General features: G+C 46.2%; 1 protein-coding gene across 1 annotated transcript in view; it reads left to right on the forward strand.

Moving 5' to 3' along the window:
* Nucleotides 1-16073, forward strand: part of nt5c1aa (5'-nucleotidase, cytosolic IAa) — a 34830-nt gene extending 18757 nt beyond the window's left edge. The window contains exons 3-7 of the mRNA XM_056301828.1: nt 729-896; nt 1628-1757; nt 10349-10471; nt 13178-13362; nt 14172-16073. Coding sequence (XP_056157803.1) covers nt 729-896; nt 1628-1757; nt 10349-10471; nt 13178-13362; nt 14172-14528 — 963 coding nt within the window. The 3' untranslated portion in view covers nt 14529-16073. The remainder of the gene's footprint in view (nt 1-728; nt 897-1627; nt 1758-10348; nt 10472-13177; nt 13363-14171) is intronic.
* Nucleotides 16074-18035: the final 1962 nt, after the last annotated feature.

The following is an 18035-nucleotide window of genomic DNA, read 5'->3' on the forward strand; positions in this document are numbered from 1 at the left end:
AATTATAATACCTGCAACGTATCGACACCAAAACAAACTAACGAACAACATGGTGCTGGAGGTTGAGTGGCCCGTGGTTTTAAAAGTGGCCCTAAAAGTGGCCCCGCTAGGAAAAGTAATTGGGGACCCCTGGTATAGATCGACAATCCCTTTCAACCCCCTGATGCATGATGGCCATCTTTGCAATGACTTGATCAACATTTTACTGATCGTTCCTTTATAAAGCACTGCTTATTTCGAAGCTTGAAGGTGACCCGTCAAACAACAAACACCACCTGCTCAACCCAAATCTCGAGTTCATCTCAGGATGTGTGCTGCATGGCCTCCCCTCTCTCAGCCCTGCCTGTCCCGTCATGGTTTCATGTGCCGGACCATAAAACCAACATAACCCTGGTGTCATGATTGTGTGATATTAATCAGTAATAACAGATTCCAATCGAACGTATGGATGCAGTTGGATGGCATCGATACGTTTATACACTCCAGCTGGCGAGTGTTTGGGCGCCTCGAGCATGAAACCTCCGTCTTTCTTCTACCGCCTGGTTCTCCCTTTGTGTTTTCCTCCCTCATGTTTTCTCCTAGAGTCTCTCATGGCGCTCTCCGCTGTGTGCTGTATCCCCCTTACCTACTCTCTCTCACCCTTTCCCTTACCCCCCTTCTGCCCCTCCCTCATTTTGCTCTCTTATTCGTCTCCTTCTTCTTCGTCTCCTTCTTCTTCCCTCCTCCAGCCCAAGCCGGAGAACGCAGTGACCATAGCTGTGTCTTCCCGGGTGCTTTTCCGCACGGAGCGGGAGCAGGAGGTGTTTGAGCAGAAAGGTGTGGAGGAGTACCTGCGATACCAAGTGGAGCACGAGAACGAGCCCTTCGCCCCCGGACCCGCTTTCCCCTTTGTCAAGGTCAAAACGTCAAACCACACGCTCACTATAGGGTTTCGAAACACACGTGAAACTCCCTGTCACACACGGACGTAGTATATTCCCACACAAAGATGGTCAAACAAAATGAGTCTCACTTCGGGGTGGCACGGGGATCGCCGGTTCGAATCCCCGTGTTACCTCCGGCTTGGTCGGGCGTCCCTACGAACATAATTGGCTATCTCTGTGGGTGGGACGCCGGATGTGGGTATGTGCCCTGGTCGCTGCACTAGCGCCTCCTCCGGTCGGTCAGGGCACCTGTTCGGGAGAGGTGGGGGTGGGTGGGACTGGGGGGAATAGCGTGATCCTCCCACGTGCTACGCCCCCCTGGCAAACTCCTCACTGTCAGGTGAAAAGAAGCGGCTGGCGACTCCACATGTATCGAAGGAGGCATGTGGTAGTCTGCAGCCCTCCCCGGATCCGCAGAGGGGGTGGAGGCCATGGAGCAGCGACCGGGACGGCTCAGAAGAGTGGGGTAATTGGCCGGAAACAATTGGGGGGGGAGGGGAAAAACCCAAACAAAAACATAAAAGATTCTGGTAGGGGAATAGAACCAGTGTAATTCGGAGGTTCACGCTCCACGGCCTTACACTCGAGCAGCTCATGGCAAAGACGAACATGGGTTTTAAGGGTTAACAGGAATATGATTTCACATGGAGGATCCACACCCGAGTTGTTTTTGTCTGAGCTGACTCTTACTGTTTCCTCAATAGGCTCTAGAGACGGTGAACGCCCACCTGCGAGAGCTGTACCCGCAGAGCGAAGAACTGTTCGACATCGTCCTTGTCACCTACAACCATGCCCACGTAGGAGTCCGCCTCATCAACACCATCAACCATCACAGTGAGTCTGATATTTACACCCCCCCCCCACACACACAAAGCTGAGCTGGTTATTTCACGTTCTCACTTCCCATGTTCCTCAAACAGTCCTGGACTCCATTCTCGTGGGCAACATACTGCAACTGACGATGGCCAAGAGGCACAATCAAGAAAGTGTGTAAACAGCTGACTGATAAGATCCTTCCCAAGAAACTTCAGCCACCAGTGAAATTTTATTACAGGCTAGCCACTTCCTCTTCAGCCCTCAGAGTTTTTCTTCTGAAGTGTTTGAGCGGATCCCAAGGCTGGGCTGCGTTTGAGGTTGTGTCCGATGGGACTCTAGAACAATGAACGAGGCTTGAATTTGATCAGAAGAAAAACAAGAGCTGAGCCGACTGGCCAAAGCAATGCTAGGCGCTCCAGATGTTTCCATGTCAGATCTCTCTGGTGGCTGTCTGTGTGGGGGGGCCGAACGTACAAAACTCTCCTCCAACCTTTGACCTTTGTTGAGGAACAAAACCGCCAAGCACTTCTCCGATGTCAAACGGATCGGAGCGCATTCGACATAGTGCTGGCAGGGAAAGCTCGTAATGGGTAACCCAGGATGACATTAGGTATACAGCAAGGGTGAGAATGAGGATCAGTTTTGTTTTTTTGCCAAGTTTTCACATCTGCAGAAATTTATCGCATTGGCCAGAATAATACAATATTTAAGAAACTGTGGATAAGGGTACAATTAATGAGTACCGAGTAAAAGAAAATCAAGAGAAACATGAAAAATAGAAAGTAAAAAAATGTGTAATAATATAAATACATATTATATAATAATAAAAATAAAAATAAAAGTAACATAAATGGTAACACTTTAGTATGGGGAACGTAGTCACCATTAATTAGGTGCTTATTAGCATACAAATTAGCAAGATATTGGCTCTTAATTGGTCATTATTACGTACTCATTAATGCCTTATTCTGCATGGCCTTATTATACAACCAGTAAGCCATTAACTATTAGTTTTCCCTCTATAACCTCAGAAGTATTGCTTATTAGTAGTACCATCTCAATATGCTTTGCTTAGTATGGCCTTTATAAGGTGGTAGTACCACAAGAAGAGTTATTCTCCCTTACTGACACTTAATGAGTATGGTCTGTTCTTACATAACAACACACAAAACTACAAGTGTTCATAGTGTTAAATTACTGTAAATTAAGTTTTTGTTACTTAGAATATGTTCCCCATACTAAAGTGTTACCACATAAATATATAACAAAAAGGAATATGGAAAGTAGAAAGTAAAAATATGTAAAAAAAATAATATTAAATACATATTACATAATAATGCAAATAAAAATAAAAGTAATATATGTATATATAGTAAAAAGAAATATGAAAAATAGAAAGTAAAGAAGTAAAAAGTATATAAAATAATATAAATATATGTATAAGGTTGGTGTTCAAAGAATATTGAAATGGTAGATCTGGGAATCTCTGAAAAGAAGCTTTAAGCAAGTGCCTTTGTTGTTCACAGTTGAAGCGGACAGTGTACGGTGTCAGTGTCATCACCAACAATGTAAGGCTGACAGCAGCAGGAGGTCCAACCTGTATTCATATCATCATCTGGATTGAGAAAAATACGCACCAACACATTTGTCACTCATCATATGCTAACGCCATAGCTATTTTAATCATGGGTTTTTGCTGGGATCAACTAGAGAATTTCGGTCCTTGTGCAGACATCTAGTATTCAGTGTTGGATGGCTTGGGAATGGTTATATAATCAGAGCCTAAACAGTACGGAAGGGGATTAAAGGCATAGATGCTTCCAGCCATAGCATTAATCCACTCTGGATGTCTGTACATACATGATAAGATCCTGATACTTGCCAAAATGTACGGCAGGCTTTGTAACGCACTCTACCCTCCAGTGTACAATGAAATAATGCCATTACACTAAGCCACAAAATTAAATTGCCTCGAATAAATTAACTTTCACTTTAATAAATGAATGGAAATTTGCTTCACATTAAAATGTGTGATATTGTGCAGTAACACACTGTAGAGACATACCATAAAGTATGTTCACACAATAAAAGGACATGCGTACATGTCTTTACACCTGCTCAATAATCGAGGTAAGGAAATCACAGAAAGGTGGATCAGTTCCTCCGGACACAACGTTTATTGGGAGAAACATTTCATCACTCATGGCTCAGCGGTCAGCACTGTTGCCTCACAGCAGGAAGGTCCTGGGTTTGAACCCCGGGCCTTCCCAGGTCCTGGGTTTGAACCCCGGGCCTTCCCAGGTCCTTTCTGTGTGGAGTTTGCATGTTCTCCCCGTGTCTGAATGGGTTTTCTCCGGGTGCGCCGGTTTCCTCCCACCATCAAAAAGACATGCATCTTAGGGTTAATACTCATGTCTGTGCCCCTGAGCAAGGCATTGGAAAAAAGAACAGGAGTTGGTCCCCGGGTGCTTCAGCTGCCCGCTGCTCCCATACAATAGGATGAGTTAAATGCAAAGAACACATTCATTGTAAGAATACAATGATAAAAGAAAGTGGCTTTCATATAAGTGACTTATACAGTCTCAACTGACTGCAGGTATCGCCACCCTTATAAATGACCCTTTTCGGTCGCTATGTAACCTTATTGTTTATAAGGGTGGGCATACCGGCAGTCAGTTGAGGCTGAAAGAGGTCACTTGGATGAGTGATGAAACGTAAACGTCGTGTCCAGATGAACTGATTCAACTCTCTGTGACGTGTGTACATATTTCCTATACCTTATGATGCAGGAATACAAAAAAAGCTGACCTCTCATACAACGTGTGCGGACAGTGCAAGGCACATAATAGACAAAAAACTTGTTTTGCACGGAGGTTCGTAACCTCGACTCCCTTCACTTATCAAATGGAAGTGTCACCGTGGGAGGAATCTTAAACTGAGCCTTTCCCAGTCTCTCGTGTGAAGGCAGTCTCTGTTCAGTCCTGCTGAGATCTGAGTGTTCTTTCCTATTACCATACTTCAGATCCTCTGCAGAAACCCCCCAACCACCCCCCCCCAAAAAAAATCCCATAATGATAGATGACGAGACAACATCAATGGAGGAAAAACACACAAAGACATCAGTGGTACAAGAACGTCCCCCTTGAGGGACTCTCACGCCCCGGCGTCTTCAGGAAAAGAACGGCTCTTGAGGTTTCCAACAGTTCAGGCCCTGCACAGTACGAGGCTGAAATGCCCCGGACTGAAACGGCAAGTAAAACAAACTAGTCATAAAGTCTTCCATAAACAGCTAGTACTTTGATCGACAGCGAGCACTCTCAGGGGTCACAGTACAAGTTTATCCCTGTTTCTTCTCGGTTTTGGTCTTCGCTGTCCGTTGGTCAGCTGCCATCAGCAGTTCTATCCATCTGATTATCTCCAGGAGACTGCCCTCCGCCAAAAAACGACCCCGTAGTTTGTTCAAGCAGCTTATTACGACCTATAGTTGCATTTTAAAGTTAAGCGACCTCTAGTGGTCGTGCTGCCAATAGCAATCTTGGTGACTATACTAGGCAGCAAAACGACACAAAAACGTACTGACTGCATATTCTAAACGCTCCTTTGGGTCGTATTAAAGGGTATACGACCTACACTATATGGACAAAAGTATTGGGACACACCTCTTAATCACTGAATTCAGGTGTTTCATTCAGACCCATTGCCACAGGTGTAAAAATCAAGCAGCTAGCCATGCAGTCTGCATTTACAAACATTGGGGAAAGAGTGGGTCGTTCTAAAGAGCTCAGTGAATTCAAGCGTGGTACTGTCATAGGATGCCACCTTTGCAATAAGTCTGTTCGTAAAATTTCTTCCCTGGTAGATATTCCACAGTCAACGAGTGGAAGCGTTTAGGAACAACAGCAACTCAGCCACGAAGTGGCAGACCACGTAAAGTCACACAGCGGGGTCAACGAGTGCTCAGGTGCATAGTGCGTAAAAGTCGCCAACACTCTGTTGAGTCGATAACTGCAGAGTTCCAACCTTCCTCTGGCATTAACATCTGCACACAACTGTGTACCAGTAGTAAAGCACACTGCACCTGGACTCTGGAGCAGTGGAAACGTGTTCTGTGGAGTGGCGAATCACGCTTCTCTGTCTGGCAGTCTGATGGACGAGTCTGGGTTTGGTGGATGCCAGGAGAACGTTACCTGCCTGACTGCATTGTGCCAACTCTAGAGTTTGGTGGAGGGATAATGGTATGGGGTCGTTTTTCAGGGCTTGGGCCAGGCCCCTTAGATCCAGTGAAGGGAAATCTTAATGCTTCAGCATACCAAGATATTTTGGACAATTCTATGCTTCCTAATTTGTGGGAAAAGTTTGGAGAGGGCCCTTTTCTGTTCCAGCATGACTGTGCCCCAGTGCACAAAGCAAGGTCCATTAAGACATGGTTGGGTGAGTTTGGTGTGGAGGAACTCTACTGGCCTGCACAGAGCCCTGACCTCAACCCCATCGAACACCTTTGGGATGGACTAGAACGGAGATTGCAAGCCAGGTCTTCTTGTCCAACATCAGTGCCTGACCTCACAAATGCTCTTCTGGGTGAATGGGCAAAAATCTCCACAGACACACTCCAAAATCTTGTGGAAAGCCTTCCCAGAAGAGTGGAAGCTGTTATAGCTGCAAAGGGGGGGGGGGGGACTCCATATTAATGCCTATGGATTTAGAATGAGATGTCATAAAAGCTTATGTAGGTGTAATGGCCCAATACTTTTGTACATATAGTGTATGTGGTCGTATGGGTTGGAGGACTTTTCCATTTCTATGTCCCTTTGTATTTATTTCTCTGTCTCCATGTCCGTTTTTTTTCTGTCTTTGTCCATAAACATCCAACATCATTTCTTTCAGACGCCACAGTCCACCAGCACTCCCTGGGCATCCTCTCGTCATACTGCTCACACCTATTTTACCGTCATCTTCATCCTCGCTCCATCACGCTCTCGTTCCTCTCTCTGTGCACTCCATCCATTCTGGTACAAGATAAGACATGCTATTTTACGCCTGTTACACTTTCCAGTAGCTCCTCTCTCCCTCCATACATATCAGCCTGCTTTCCTGGGAAAAAGATGTACACCTCTGTACTCATATATCTAACCACCTAATAACTTCTAGCTCGCTCTGGCTCTGTCATCCCATCTCTCTCTGTCTCTACCTGTCACCCTGTCTCTCTCTCTGTCATCCCGTCTCTCTGTCGTCCCGTCTCTCTCTCTCTGTCATCTCGTCTCTCCTTCTCTCTCTCTGTCATCTTGTCTCTCTCTCTCTGTCATCCCATCCCATCCCATCCCATCGCTCTCTCTCTCTCTCTCTCTCTGTCTCTCTCTGTCTCTCTCTCTCTCTCTCTCTCTCTCTCTCTCTGTCTCTCTCTCTCTCTCTCTCTCTCTCTCTCTCTCTCTCTCTCTCTCTCTCTCTCTCTCTCTCTCTCTCTCTCTCTCTCTCTCTCTCTCTCTCTCTCTCTCTCTAAGGGGCTCGTCTGGTCTGTAGATCAGGCCGGAGCAGCACATTGATAGAGCCTTGAGCCTCCAAAATCTAGACACTTTCCCACCAGTCTCAATTTAATTCCTCCACCCTGTGAACCCCCCACCCCCCGGCTCTTTTCCACCACTGTATTGCTCCTAACTCTTCACTACCCCCCCACCCCCAACCTCTTCTATCCACTTCACCGTCTTTCGCTTTCCCCAAATCCTCTTTGCAGTGATGAGCTCACAGCCTTGGCATTCACTCCTTTGTTGTTTGCTTAAAAAAGGCATGTTTAGTTCATCATACAGAGGAAGTTACCCGTGTCGTACGTCACGTCTTTATCAGGGACTGTTCTAGCATGGCTGACGTCCCCCTTCCCTGAAACAGACTCTGTACAATAGTTCAACTCTTCTTCAAACCCTTTACCTGTTACATGTGAGGGGCCTATGCTTTTTTCTCTCTCGATTATTTACTGCTTTTGGGACATAATGTAAAACATGCATTTAATTATGACACCACATGTAAACTTGCTTTCCTATATGACCGATAAACGTGAAACTATTGTTTTAAGACGCAATGTCTGTTTACAGGGTGTATTGGTTGGCTAAAATAACCATAAATGAGTCAACACAAAAGAGCCGTTTAACATGCGTTATTCATGCCCTGCTAGGCACTGCCATAAATGAGTTTATGGTAATTTATGGTAACTCCTCCGGGGTCACTGTCGTAATGACGTAAACTAACCTACGCCAAATCACTACACAGGGGTCACATTTTAATGAAAACTTCCAGCTGTGCATGGGGCAAGAACTCATTTTGAGGTCGTCCCTCAAGAGTTGAGGCTACCCGGCATAAAACTGAGCCAAACAACTGCAGCGGGGCTTTATTCCTTTATCCGGTGCAGATGAATGACTCCAGTCAGATAATCAGATGTAGCGAGTTCAGGGGTCGCCTGCACCACGGGCGACTGCGCTCCCTGACTGAAGGGTTGGACCCGTTAGCCAATGGCTAGTGAGTCCAGTCATCCGTGGTCGTTACACAGAGGAATGGTTGGGGCACAAAGTCTTGATGTGCTCAGAAACCAACTCACTTCTGGGGAAAACCGTCACATGGTTTTGGTGGTTATGCTAGTTTAGCAAGTTTAGCTAGTTTCTCATCTGCGAATTAGATGCATTTATTTCATACACGCGGGCAATTTATTTAATCTGTAATCAAAGTTTGAGATGTGACATGAAATGCAAGCAAACGAAAACGTGTAAGTTGAACTGATCCAACATGGTAGCAGCTACTGTTTTTAAGACATCAAGCATATATGTTCTCTTGGAATTTCAGAAATGAAAGGTGAATAAACAGGCATCCGGGTGGCGTGGCGGTCTACTCCGTTGCCTACCAACATGGAGCTCGCCAGTTCGAATCCTCATGTTACTTCCGGCTTGGTAGAGCGTCCAAACAGACACAGTTGGCTGTGTCTGCGGGTGGGAAGCCGGATGTGGGTATATGTCCTGGTCGCTGCAATAGCGCCTCCTCTGGTCGGTCGGGGCGCCTGTTTGGGGGAAGGGGAAACTGGGAGGGAGGGGGATAGCGTGGTCCTCCCACATGCTATGTGTCCCCGGTGAGACTCCTCACTGTCAGGTGAAAAGAAGCGGCTGGCGACTCCACATGTATGGGAGGAGGCACGTGGTAGTCTACAGCCCTCCCCGGATGGGCAGAGGGGGTGGAGCAGCGACCGGGACGGCTTGGAAGACTGGGGCACTTGGCCAAGTATACAACTGGGGAGAAACAGGGGGAAAATCCCCCCCCCCCACAAAAAAGGTAGCAGCTACTGTTTTTTAAGACATCAAGCGAATATGTTCCCTTAGAAATGAAAGGTTAAAGGTTAACAAACGGTAATTTCTGAATAACGAGCAGATCTGATGCTGGATATAATTTCACTGACACTTCGTGTCAACACCTTGTTCGTAATTCAAGTGACGGCCTTGAGTGTTTCATCTTGGTTGTCTCGTGCAAACTCCAGTCGTCGACTGGAAAAGTCGAGTCCTGGTTTACTCTTAACGCCACGTCTCCCCGGACCAGATCCTCTCTGTTCACACTCGATCGGAAATAGTGACGTTTATCTGATCATAACTGGGTTTGGCTTAACATGAACGTAGACCACGCACTCCGAACGAATGAAATGGTAGATTTACTTAAACATGTAACGTCACATAAATCCACACAGCTGTGTTGTGTAATTTCTAATTCCATCAGCGTATATTAAGAAATCAAGTTGCTTAGGAATTACTCAGCCCAGCTGCGCGGGACCAGCTGACACGACAGGTTTATGTAAATCCGTTACATAAAGATGACTGTCCGAGGGCAGCGTTACATGCGGAGGGCCTCCACAGATGGCACGAGGCCTCAGTGATTTGGTGACCGGCAATTTTTTGATTCAGAACTTGTTGTCCCGCTGCATTTAGTTATGAGAGACATTACAAAAGAGTAACTATTAACTATATCTCAAAAATGTATTAGCATACTTGAGGAACAAACAGTTTCTGAAAACAGTCAACGGACTGTCTTTATTCAAAATGCAGCAGCTTACAAGAGAGGGGAACACCTTTCCTCTGGCGGCCCGGCGGTTAGCACGGTAGCCTCACAGCGAGAAACCCCTGGGTTCGAACCCCCGGCCCTCCCAGGTCCTTTTTGTGTGGAGTTTGCATGTTCTCCCCGCGTCTGCGTGGGTTTTCTCCGGGTGCTCCGGTTTCCTCCCACCATCAAAAAGTCACGCATGTTAGGGTTAATATTCCTGCCTGTGCCCCTGAGCAAGGCAGTGGAAAGAAGAGCTGGAGTTGGTCGGGTGCTGCAGCTGCCCACTGCTCCTATAGGATGGGTTAAATGCAGAGCATGAATTTGTTGTGTATGTATGTATGTACAATGGCAAATAAAGTGTATTCTATTCTAGTCACATCTCTTGGTTACCCTGCAGCGTTTGAGAAATGTTATTTTAAAGACATGGGCGGGTTTGCTGCCCACTTATATCATAGACTTCTTCACCCCGTGTGTACTGACCTCTGATAATTGTGTGACCTTGATGCATCCTGATGATTAAAAGGCGCTGTTATTTGTTTTGGCCCTAGATCTGTTCATTGAGAGGTTTTGCATGACCGGGGGAAGTTCTCCCATCGGCTACCTGCAGGCCTGGCAGACCAACCTTTACCTGTCGGCTGATGCCGAGAAGGTCAGGGAAGCGCTGGCTGAAGGTGAGCATGGAGGGTGACACCATCCCACACACAGTCTGCACACACGTAACACCCATCTACTCTAATAGACCCTTTTATGACCTACGTCACACACAGTATGTGTGCTCACTTTGGCAGCAGAAGAGGCAACTTCTCCATCTCCAGTCAGTGCAGAGTGCAAGTGGATTTTTGATCGACTGATATTTACATTTTTAAAATGTCATCTTGTTGTGTTGTGGGTTGCCAGAACAGGTCTCGCAGAACTAAAGGTATTAATTTCTACTTCATTCCATCGGGGAAAGACCGTTCAATAGACCCTTTTATCACCTACGTCACGCATTGCATGCGCGCGCATTTTGGCAGCAAAATCACGTGATCACCGTTTACCAACTGTAAAAGGGTCTATACAAATGCACACACATGCATTCTTCATGCTTTGTTGCTGCTAATAAAACTCCCGTATGTAGTTTGCAATTGCTAACATGCAGAAAGTATATCTTCCTTGTTTGTTGGTAACCATGTCGCCTTCTCTGATGCTACACCGACATTTACAGAAGTCAGCATACTAATCGCATTACTTGTTCCTAGGCGCTAATGGTTATCAAAGTAGACTCTCGACAGACTGAGAACAGAAATGCTAGGAGATAATGTTCTGTGTAAGAAGTGACATCTGACATTTCCTCTGGCTCATTTCCTCTGGCTCTTGTGGACACAGATCAGACTCCCCTGAAGCCGCCGCTGTCAACCGTGAATGGAAGACGGTCTTTGTGCTCTGAGCTTCTGCACTGAGCCTCATTCCCTTGTAACGATAACCAATCTGAGCCATAAATACTGCATATCCCTGTTCTCCAATACCAGTTTGGACGATTTCATTCTCCTTTTCCACCGTCTTCCTTATTGGGTCTGTACGTCCAATGTGACCAGTGCTCCCCCTTGTGTTCAACTACGGAAATCCCCGGGTTACGAACGCCCGTACTTACGAACTCCCGTACTTACGAACAGACCTCCGTAAAGCCTATTATTTAAAAAAATTTAAAAAAAGAGTTACACACAATGGTTCGTACTAACGGACGGACTACTTTGCGCGACGCTCAAAACACTGCGCGTTTTAGGCGGTTCGTCGGGCCGAGGGAGAACAGCGCCACGCCGTCGTCGCCAGTTTAAGTCGGACCGCGTAAACGTTGTTGGGTGCGTTGTGTTTTGACTTAACGTTTTCGTGTGTTTACCCTCGTAATCGTGGCTTCAAAGTGTAAATCTGATGCAAGGGACGGTGATGCACCGAAGAAAAGGGAAACCATCACGGCTGAAACGGAAGTGGAAATAATAAAGCGTTCAGAGAGAGGTGAAACGCTCGTATAGTTTTTTCACTGATCCGGTGAGGTGGGGAGGCGAGTTTTTATACCTATACACACATTCTCTGTCTTAATTATAAATACTGTATTGTATTTATTTATCATTATTACTGCATTATTATATTTATGTAGTAGGTAAAATACATACTACATACTTAGACAAACATTTGACTAATTGACACTACATGGGAACTGTACGCAACTGTTCCGACTTACATACAAATTCGACTTACGAACAGACTCAAACACAGAGATCGTTCGTAATTCGGGAAACTTCCTGTATATCCAAATACAGCAACCCAGGAGAGGTTACTTAACATTTGACGTGGCATGACTTAAGAAATGGCATTTACAAAATACATGCAGACGTTGGGGCATGGTGTGGTACAGGAGGAAGAGCGGGTCGTCTAGTAACCGGAAGGTTCCTCGTTCGATCCCCGGCTCCTCCAGAGAGCGTGTCGAAGTGTCCTTGAGCAAGACACTGAACTCCTAAGTGCTCCTAATGAGCAGATTGGTGCCTTGCATGGCAGCCCCCTCTATCAGTGTATGAATGTTTGTGTGAAAGGGTGGATGTGAGTCATACACTGTGAAGCGCTTCGCATGGTCGGTAGACTAGAAAAGCGCTGTATAACTGCAGCCCATTTACTATTTACTTACTGCAGCAATTAACGACGCTGAACACAGCAAAGCCAGACAGCACTGCAGTCAAGGCACCTCAAGGACACTCCTCACGTGACACAAGCTTAAAGTCACTCAACAGAAAAGGACACACACACACAAGCAGAATGGCGCTGACATTTTGCTTGAGGGGTCTTAATTAATGGCTTGGTCATTTATATGTAGCTACTTAATTCATTAGCCATTTCAAATATCCATCCTAAATATGTAAAGTTATTTTAATGGCTTTAAAAACATACAAAAAAAATAATCCTGATTTGTTTCATCTATTTCTATGCACCTTTAGCACTGAAAGTGTTCCTTCTCTGCTTCCGAAGTTATTCTCTCTGGGCTCTCTCGGAGGCCTGTAGCCTGAACTGTTGTGGGAGCATTGAGATTAGCTGTTAAACATCATGCAGACATGAAAATAAAAACAATGAAATGATCGTTCACCGCAAGCCTTTACCGCACATAGCCCGGACCGGTTGTCTGGTGTTTGCTCCTCACCTTGATGCACTCCTGGTGCTCTATGTACTTGCCTGTGTATATTAAGAGTTTCTATCATGTTCCTGTGTTGAGCCACCTTCTGAAAGCTAATTTACGTCTGTTTGTTTCTAACTGTTAGCCTTTATTGCGAGGCCGTCATCATCGTCAGCCTCAGTTGCAGCTCAGTGTCTGCAGCATCCATTACTATATCTCCATATCTGATTCTCTTCAGGCATCGCGGCAGCCACCATGTTCATGCCAGAGAAGCTGACGCAGGTGTCGGAGACCCAGCTGAGGGTGGCGTTTGACGGGGATGCCGTCCTCTTCTCTGACGAATCAGAGCGCATCTTCAAGGCTCACGGCCTGGACAAGTTCTTCGAGCATGAGAGGGAAAACGAGGACACGCTCCTGGATCACGTATGTGGTGTTTTATGTGTGCATGTGCCCACCTCTTCTTTTTTTAGTTTGATGGCTAATGTGAGGACAACATGGTGGAATTAGATCAAGATGTCTTTGGAAACCTGGCCTCTTGCTGTTCTTCCTTAAAGGATAATTGTTTTTGTTTTTTGTTTACAACCTGGGTCTTATAGTTTTGCAAGCATAGATATCGGTTAATCACCAGCTTCAATTTAGAATTTCTGAACACCGGACCCCTGCTGGACTCAGCTCTACAACAGCAGCTCTACAACAGTGTCTTATGGGGCAACTGAAAACAAGTGCCAGACATGAGCCACCAAGTCCAATTAAACCCAATTATCTAAACCACACATTTGGAGGTGAAAACGAAAGTGCAAGTTGATCAACAGTGGTTGATCGCATTGCTGAACTACTTCCTGGTTCAGCTTGCAGGAATGTCCATCTTACCTACCGTAGGTAGCAGTAACCATTGCTAAAGTACCCAACTGGCATAACTGACAAGTCATAGAAAATGGGAAATACTGTACACAGTCTAACTGAGGCATTACAGTATTTTTGTTGTTGAAAGGGAAGGTTAAAGGGTCGTCATGCATCGAGCTGAGCATGCGTCACGACGTTAGAGGATCGTGTTCAGTTGCCCCATAAGATGCCGTGAATATACTGTGTTCAGCTGTTGTCCCGCACCAGAAATCTCCAAATGGTATCAGAACCCATATGCACCACGGCCAAAACTACGAAAATAACATCCAGGTTTAAAAACAAAAACAAAACAGAGTCATCCTTTAACCTCACCTCCTCCATTCTTGCAGGGTCCTCTGAAGGGTTTCCTGGAAGCATTAGGGAAGCTCCAAAAAAAGTTCTATGCGAAGGGCCGCCGGCTGGATTGTCCCATCCGGACTTACTTGGTGACGGCCCGTAGTGCAGCCAGCTCCGGCATCCGTGCCCTGAAGACACTGAGGGCCTGGGGCCTGGAGATCGATGAGGCCCTTTTCCTGGCCGGTGCCCCTAAGGGCCCCATGCTGGAGAAGATCAGGCCCCACATCTACTTTGATGACCAGATGTTCCATGTGGAGGGAGCAGCACGGATGGGCACCGTCGCTGCCCATGTACCCTACGGCATTGCACAGAAACAGCCCCACAAAAATAGCAGTAAATCTGGGAAGTAGACCGGTGGGACGGTGGATGGCAGCGATATAGACATTCAGCCTGAATTCCTTAAATTCAGATGAGCGAGACGTGGAAGGAGAGATTCGGAATGAGTCATCTCGAAGATGAACGTTAACGTTAAAAAAAGAAAAAAGAACAAAAAAAAGAACAAAAGCAGTCAGCAAAACTTCTGATGAAAGCTTACGGACAGTGTTTCTTTGCATGAATGTGTTGCCCTTTTTCAGTTCCTGTACTATGAGTTGTGCTGGAATGTATCATTTCCATTACATTGCAATCATTTTTTTCATCCCTTTGTTTTAGTTCAGTACGTAGCCCATCTCAGCACCAAAATATCAAGCTGGGAATGACTATAGAGAGAGGTATGGATAGAGGTCGTGTCCAACCTAAAGTGACCTGAATGCCATGTGTCCTACTGCTTTGTAAAGTAAAGCCTCAGCATCGGAAACTGTCTTCTTAACTCTTTTCTTCGTATGGGATTTACATATTTTCTCCCTGCCTCTCCTGCCACCACGTCTCCTCTGCAGACAGACAAAAAGGCCTCTGTTAATGAATGCAAAGAGGCATTTGGCTCTCTGACAGACCGACTTGCACGGCTCCAAGTCACAGGAAAGCTCGCAAAGATTTCAAATGAACGCTGGAAGAGTGGCCTCTCAGTGTTCACCATTAAGACAGCACGATATGACAGCTGAGCCATAAGCACAACCGAGACAACACGGTAATAATTGTTGTCCCGCAGGCAAATCGTTCAGCACATGACAGCACATTGAATACTTGATGTATCAAGTCAATTTGATGGAGACTTTAAAAAGCATGTAAACGACTTGTAAACAAATGTATTTCAGATTTCTAAACATAGCATTCTGTCTAGGTGTTTTTCTACAAGGTAGTGTAACAGTGTACGATCACGGATGTGCAGACTCGCTAGCCCTCGGCTAACGGGTCGGACCCTTTAGTTGACCGGTTACCGCAGTCACCTGTGGTGCAGGGAACCCGGGTTCAATGCCTGCCTTGCCCCCAGTCACGCCTCAGAGCGAATATGCATCCCGCCGCTGCCACGAAATGTTGCAGGAATTCAACCGGCACTAACCGGTCAACTAAAGGGTCCGACCCGTTAGCCGAGGGCTAGCGAGTCTGCACATCCGTGGCGGTACCCTGTTAAACTAGTAAACGCTATGAATTTCAGTTTGTGCCTGAGTTTCGATCGTTATACTGAAGTGTTACGTTTCCAACCAACTCCCAACTGCTTTTTCCTGAAACCCACATGGCTCGGCACGGTGGAGGTGGAAGGAAAGGAAGTGCCTTTGCATGGTGCTGGGGCACAATTAAAAGATCAAAATAACAGAAATTCAATCTGTACCTCATGACCATTGTGATACCCAACCAGTGGCAAAAGGTTTTTTTTTCTTGCTTTGCTTTTCAATGCTCCAACAGCTGAGGTTCAAACGATAGGCTACCTGTCTTTCTGCTACATAGGATATGAACCAATAACTTGGAGACAACTGTCTTGATGTTTTCACCAGTATTATGGTAAGAAATAAATGAAAGAGGAAACCAAAAACGACTCCTGGAACTAGTACTTCACCCAAAATCTGAGTTCCATGCTGGTTGACACCCAAGAATTGATTGATTTGGATGCGTATTGATTATCCTACATCTCGCTAAAGTAAGTATATGAGTCAAAATACATCAAGTTATAGTTGCCTGACATAGCTGCATCAGATAAATAGGCAAACGCAAACATAAGGAGTCAATGGTATAAGCAAACGATCAGCTAAAGATTAAAACTGCATCTGGGTCAAATGTGTTTCTGTCTTGTAGCTCGGCAGCGCCCTCTGCTGTCCGCCACGGGTATTACAAGGACATTGACGAGGTTAAAAAAAGTTGAAAAAGTCTGGTGATCAATAACTCATTTCGGTCCCCACTTTACATTTTCAAACAACATAACTGTTCCCATTTGTCTCGTCTGTTCAGCAAAAGGGCTGCGCGGTAACCTTTTGAAAATGTCATTCAATTCACATCCATCTCAACCTTCTGACAAGTCCTCAGATACCCTTCATCTAAATTTAGTTGTGGCTCGTTAATCCTCATCACCTGTTGGTCGCCTCATTGAAGTTCAGAAGGGGAGACGGCCTATCTCAGGGTTTTGATTTTGCCAAAATGTTTGAAAAATGTTTGGCCCGAGCACATCATTAATGAAACAGCCGTCCTTTACTTCAGATCTTTCTCATGAGATGATACGGGCCGGAAAGCGATGGCCACGGGCACCAGCAGACCAGACCGTGAGGATCGATGAGATAAGCGATTCCGCTTCGCTCGTCTTTCAAATTAAAAGTTCACATTTGAGGTTATATTCCCGTTTGGGGAAATGTGTTTGTTTATCTCCTGGGGGTAGAACATGGATGTCAAGTCAAGCCAATTTTATTTGTACAGCCCAATGTCACAAATTACTAGTTTGCCTCAAGGGGCTTTGCAGCAACACAACATCCTGTCCTTAGACCCTCGCATCGGATAAGCAACGGATAAGGAACCCACCCCATGTATATAAAGTAACCTGGTGCCATATTTATGGTGTAAGGAGTATTTGTGTCTACTACTGAGGAAACGACATCCATTGCACGTTGTCCGTCTTGGAGAGAGAGATCCCTCCTTTGTCGCTCTCTTTAGGTTTCTCCCTGTTAAAGGGTTTGTTTTTCGGGTGTTGTTCCTCATCTGATGCGAGGGTCTACGGACAGGATGTTGTGCTGCTATAAAGCCCCCTGTGGCAAATCTGTATTTCGTGATATTGGGCCATACAAACAGAATTGACCGAAAAGGACTGACACGCAGTCCTCCAGTCCACCACTGAGGGGCAGCACTCGATCACCGTTGGACCTTCACTGTACCAACCTCCCATTTGGTTTTCATATATATTTTCAAAAATACACATTGCAAAACGAATCGCAGTCAAACGACTCAACTGATTGGACGATAAGATTGCAGGGCCCATCGGAGCTAAAGCAGTACCGTAGGGGGGGGGGGCAGCTTTGATTTTCACAACAAGGCATTGCCCCCGCGCCGACCTCTCAGGCCCCCCGTACACACACGTCTATGGTAACAGTGTCACATTCAAATGAACCCCGGCTTCATTGGCTCCCCCCCCCCCCGGCGGAGTGTGAGCGATGAAACGCCCCCGCCTCACCGGCACCGTAGCGTCGGTAATGCCCGCCGAGATGGCCCCGCTGCTGCATGCTGATAGATTGACAGTCATTTAGATTTTTATAACCGCGGATACGTCAAGCTGGGCTACGAGGAGACCGCGGAGGGGTGGGAGGTGGGTGCGTAACGTGGCCAGCTGTGCGAAGCCGTCTAGCATCCAGAAAGCAGCGACGCGCAGTTCATTAAGGTTAGTCGCGCGTGCGCCGCGGGCCGCGGCACTATCCATAAACGGGCGATAACCCCAACTCCATCAGCCCGAGTGGAAATCGTTCGGGGAGGATGGCTCACAACCCCTGACGGAGAGGGCGAAG

The sequence above is a fragment of the Lampris incognitus genome, unplaced genomic scaffold, assembly GCF_029633865.1.
Source record: "Lampris incognitus isolate fLamInc1 unplaced genomic scaffold, fLamInc1.hap2 scaffold_165, whole genome shotgun sequence".
Lineage (NCBI taxonomy): Eukaryota > Metazoa > Chordata > Actinopteri > Lampriformes > Lampridae > Lampris > Lampris incognitus.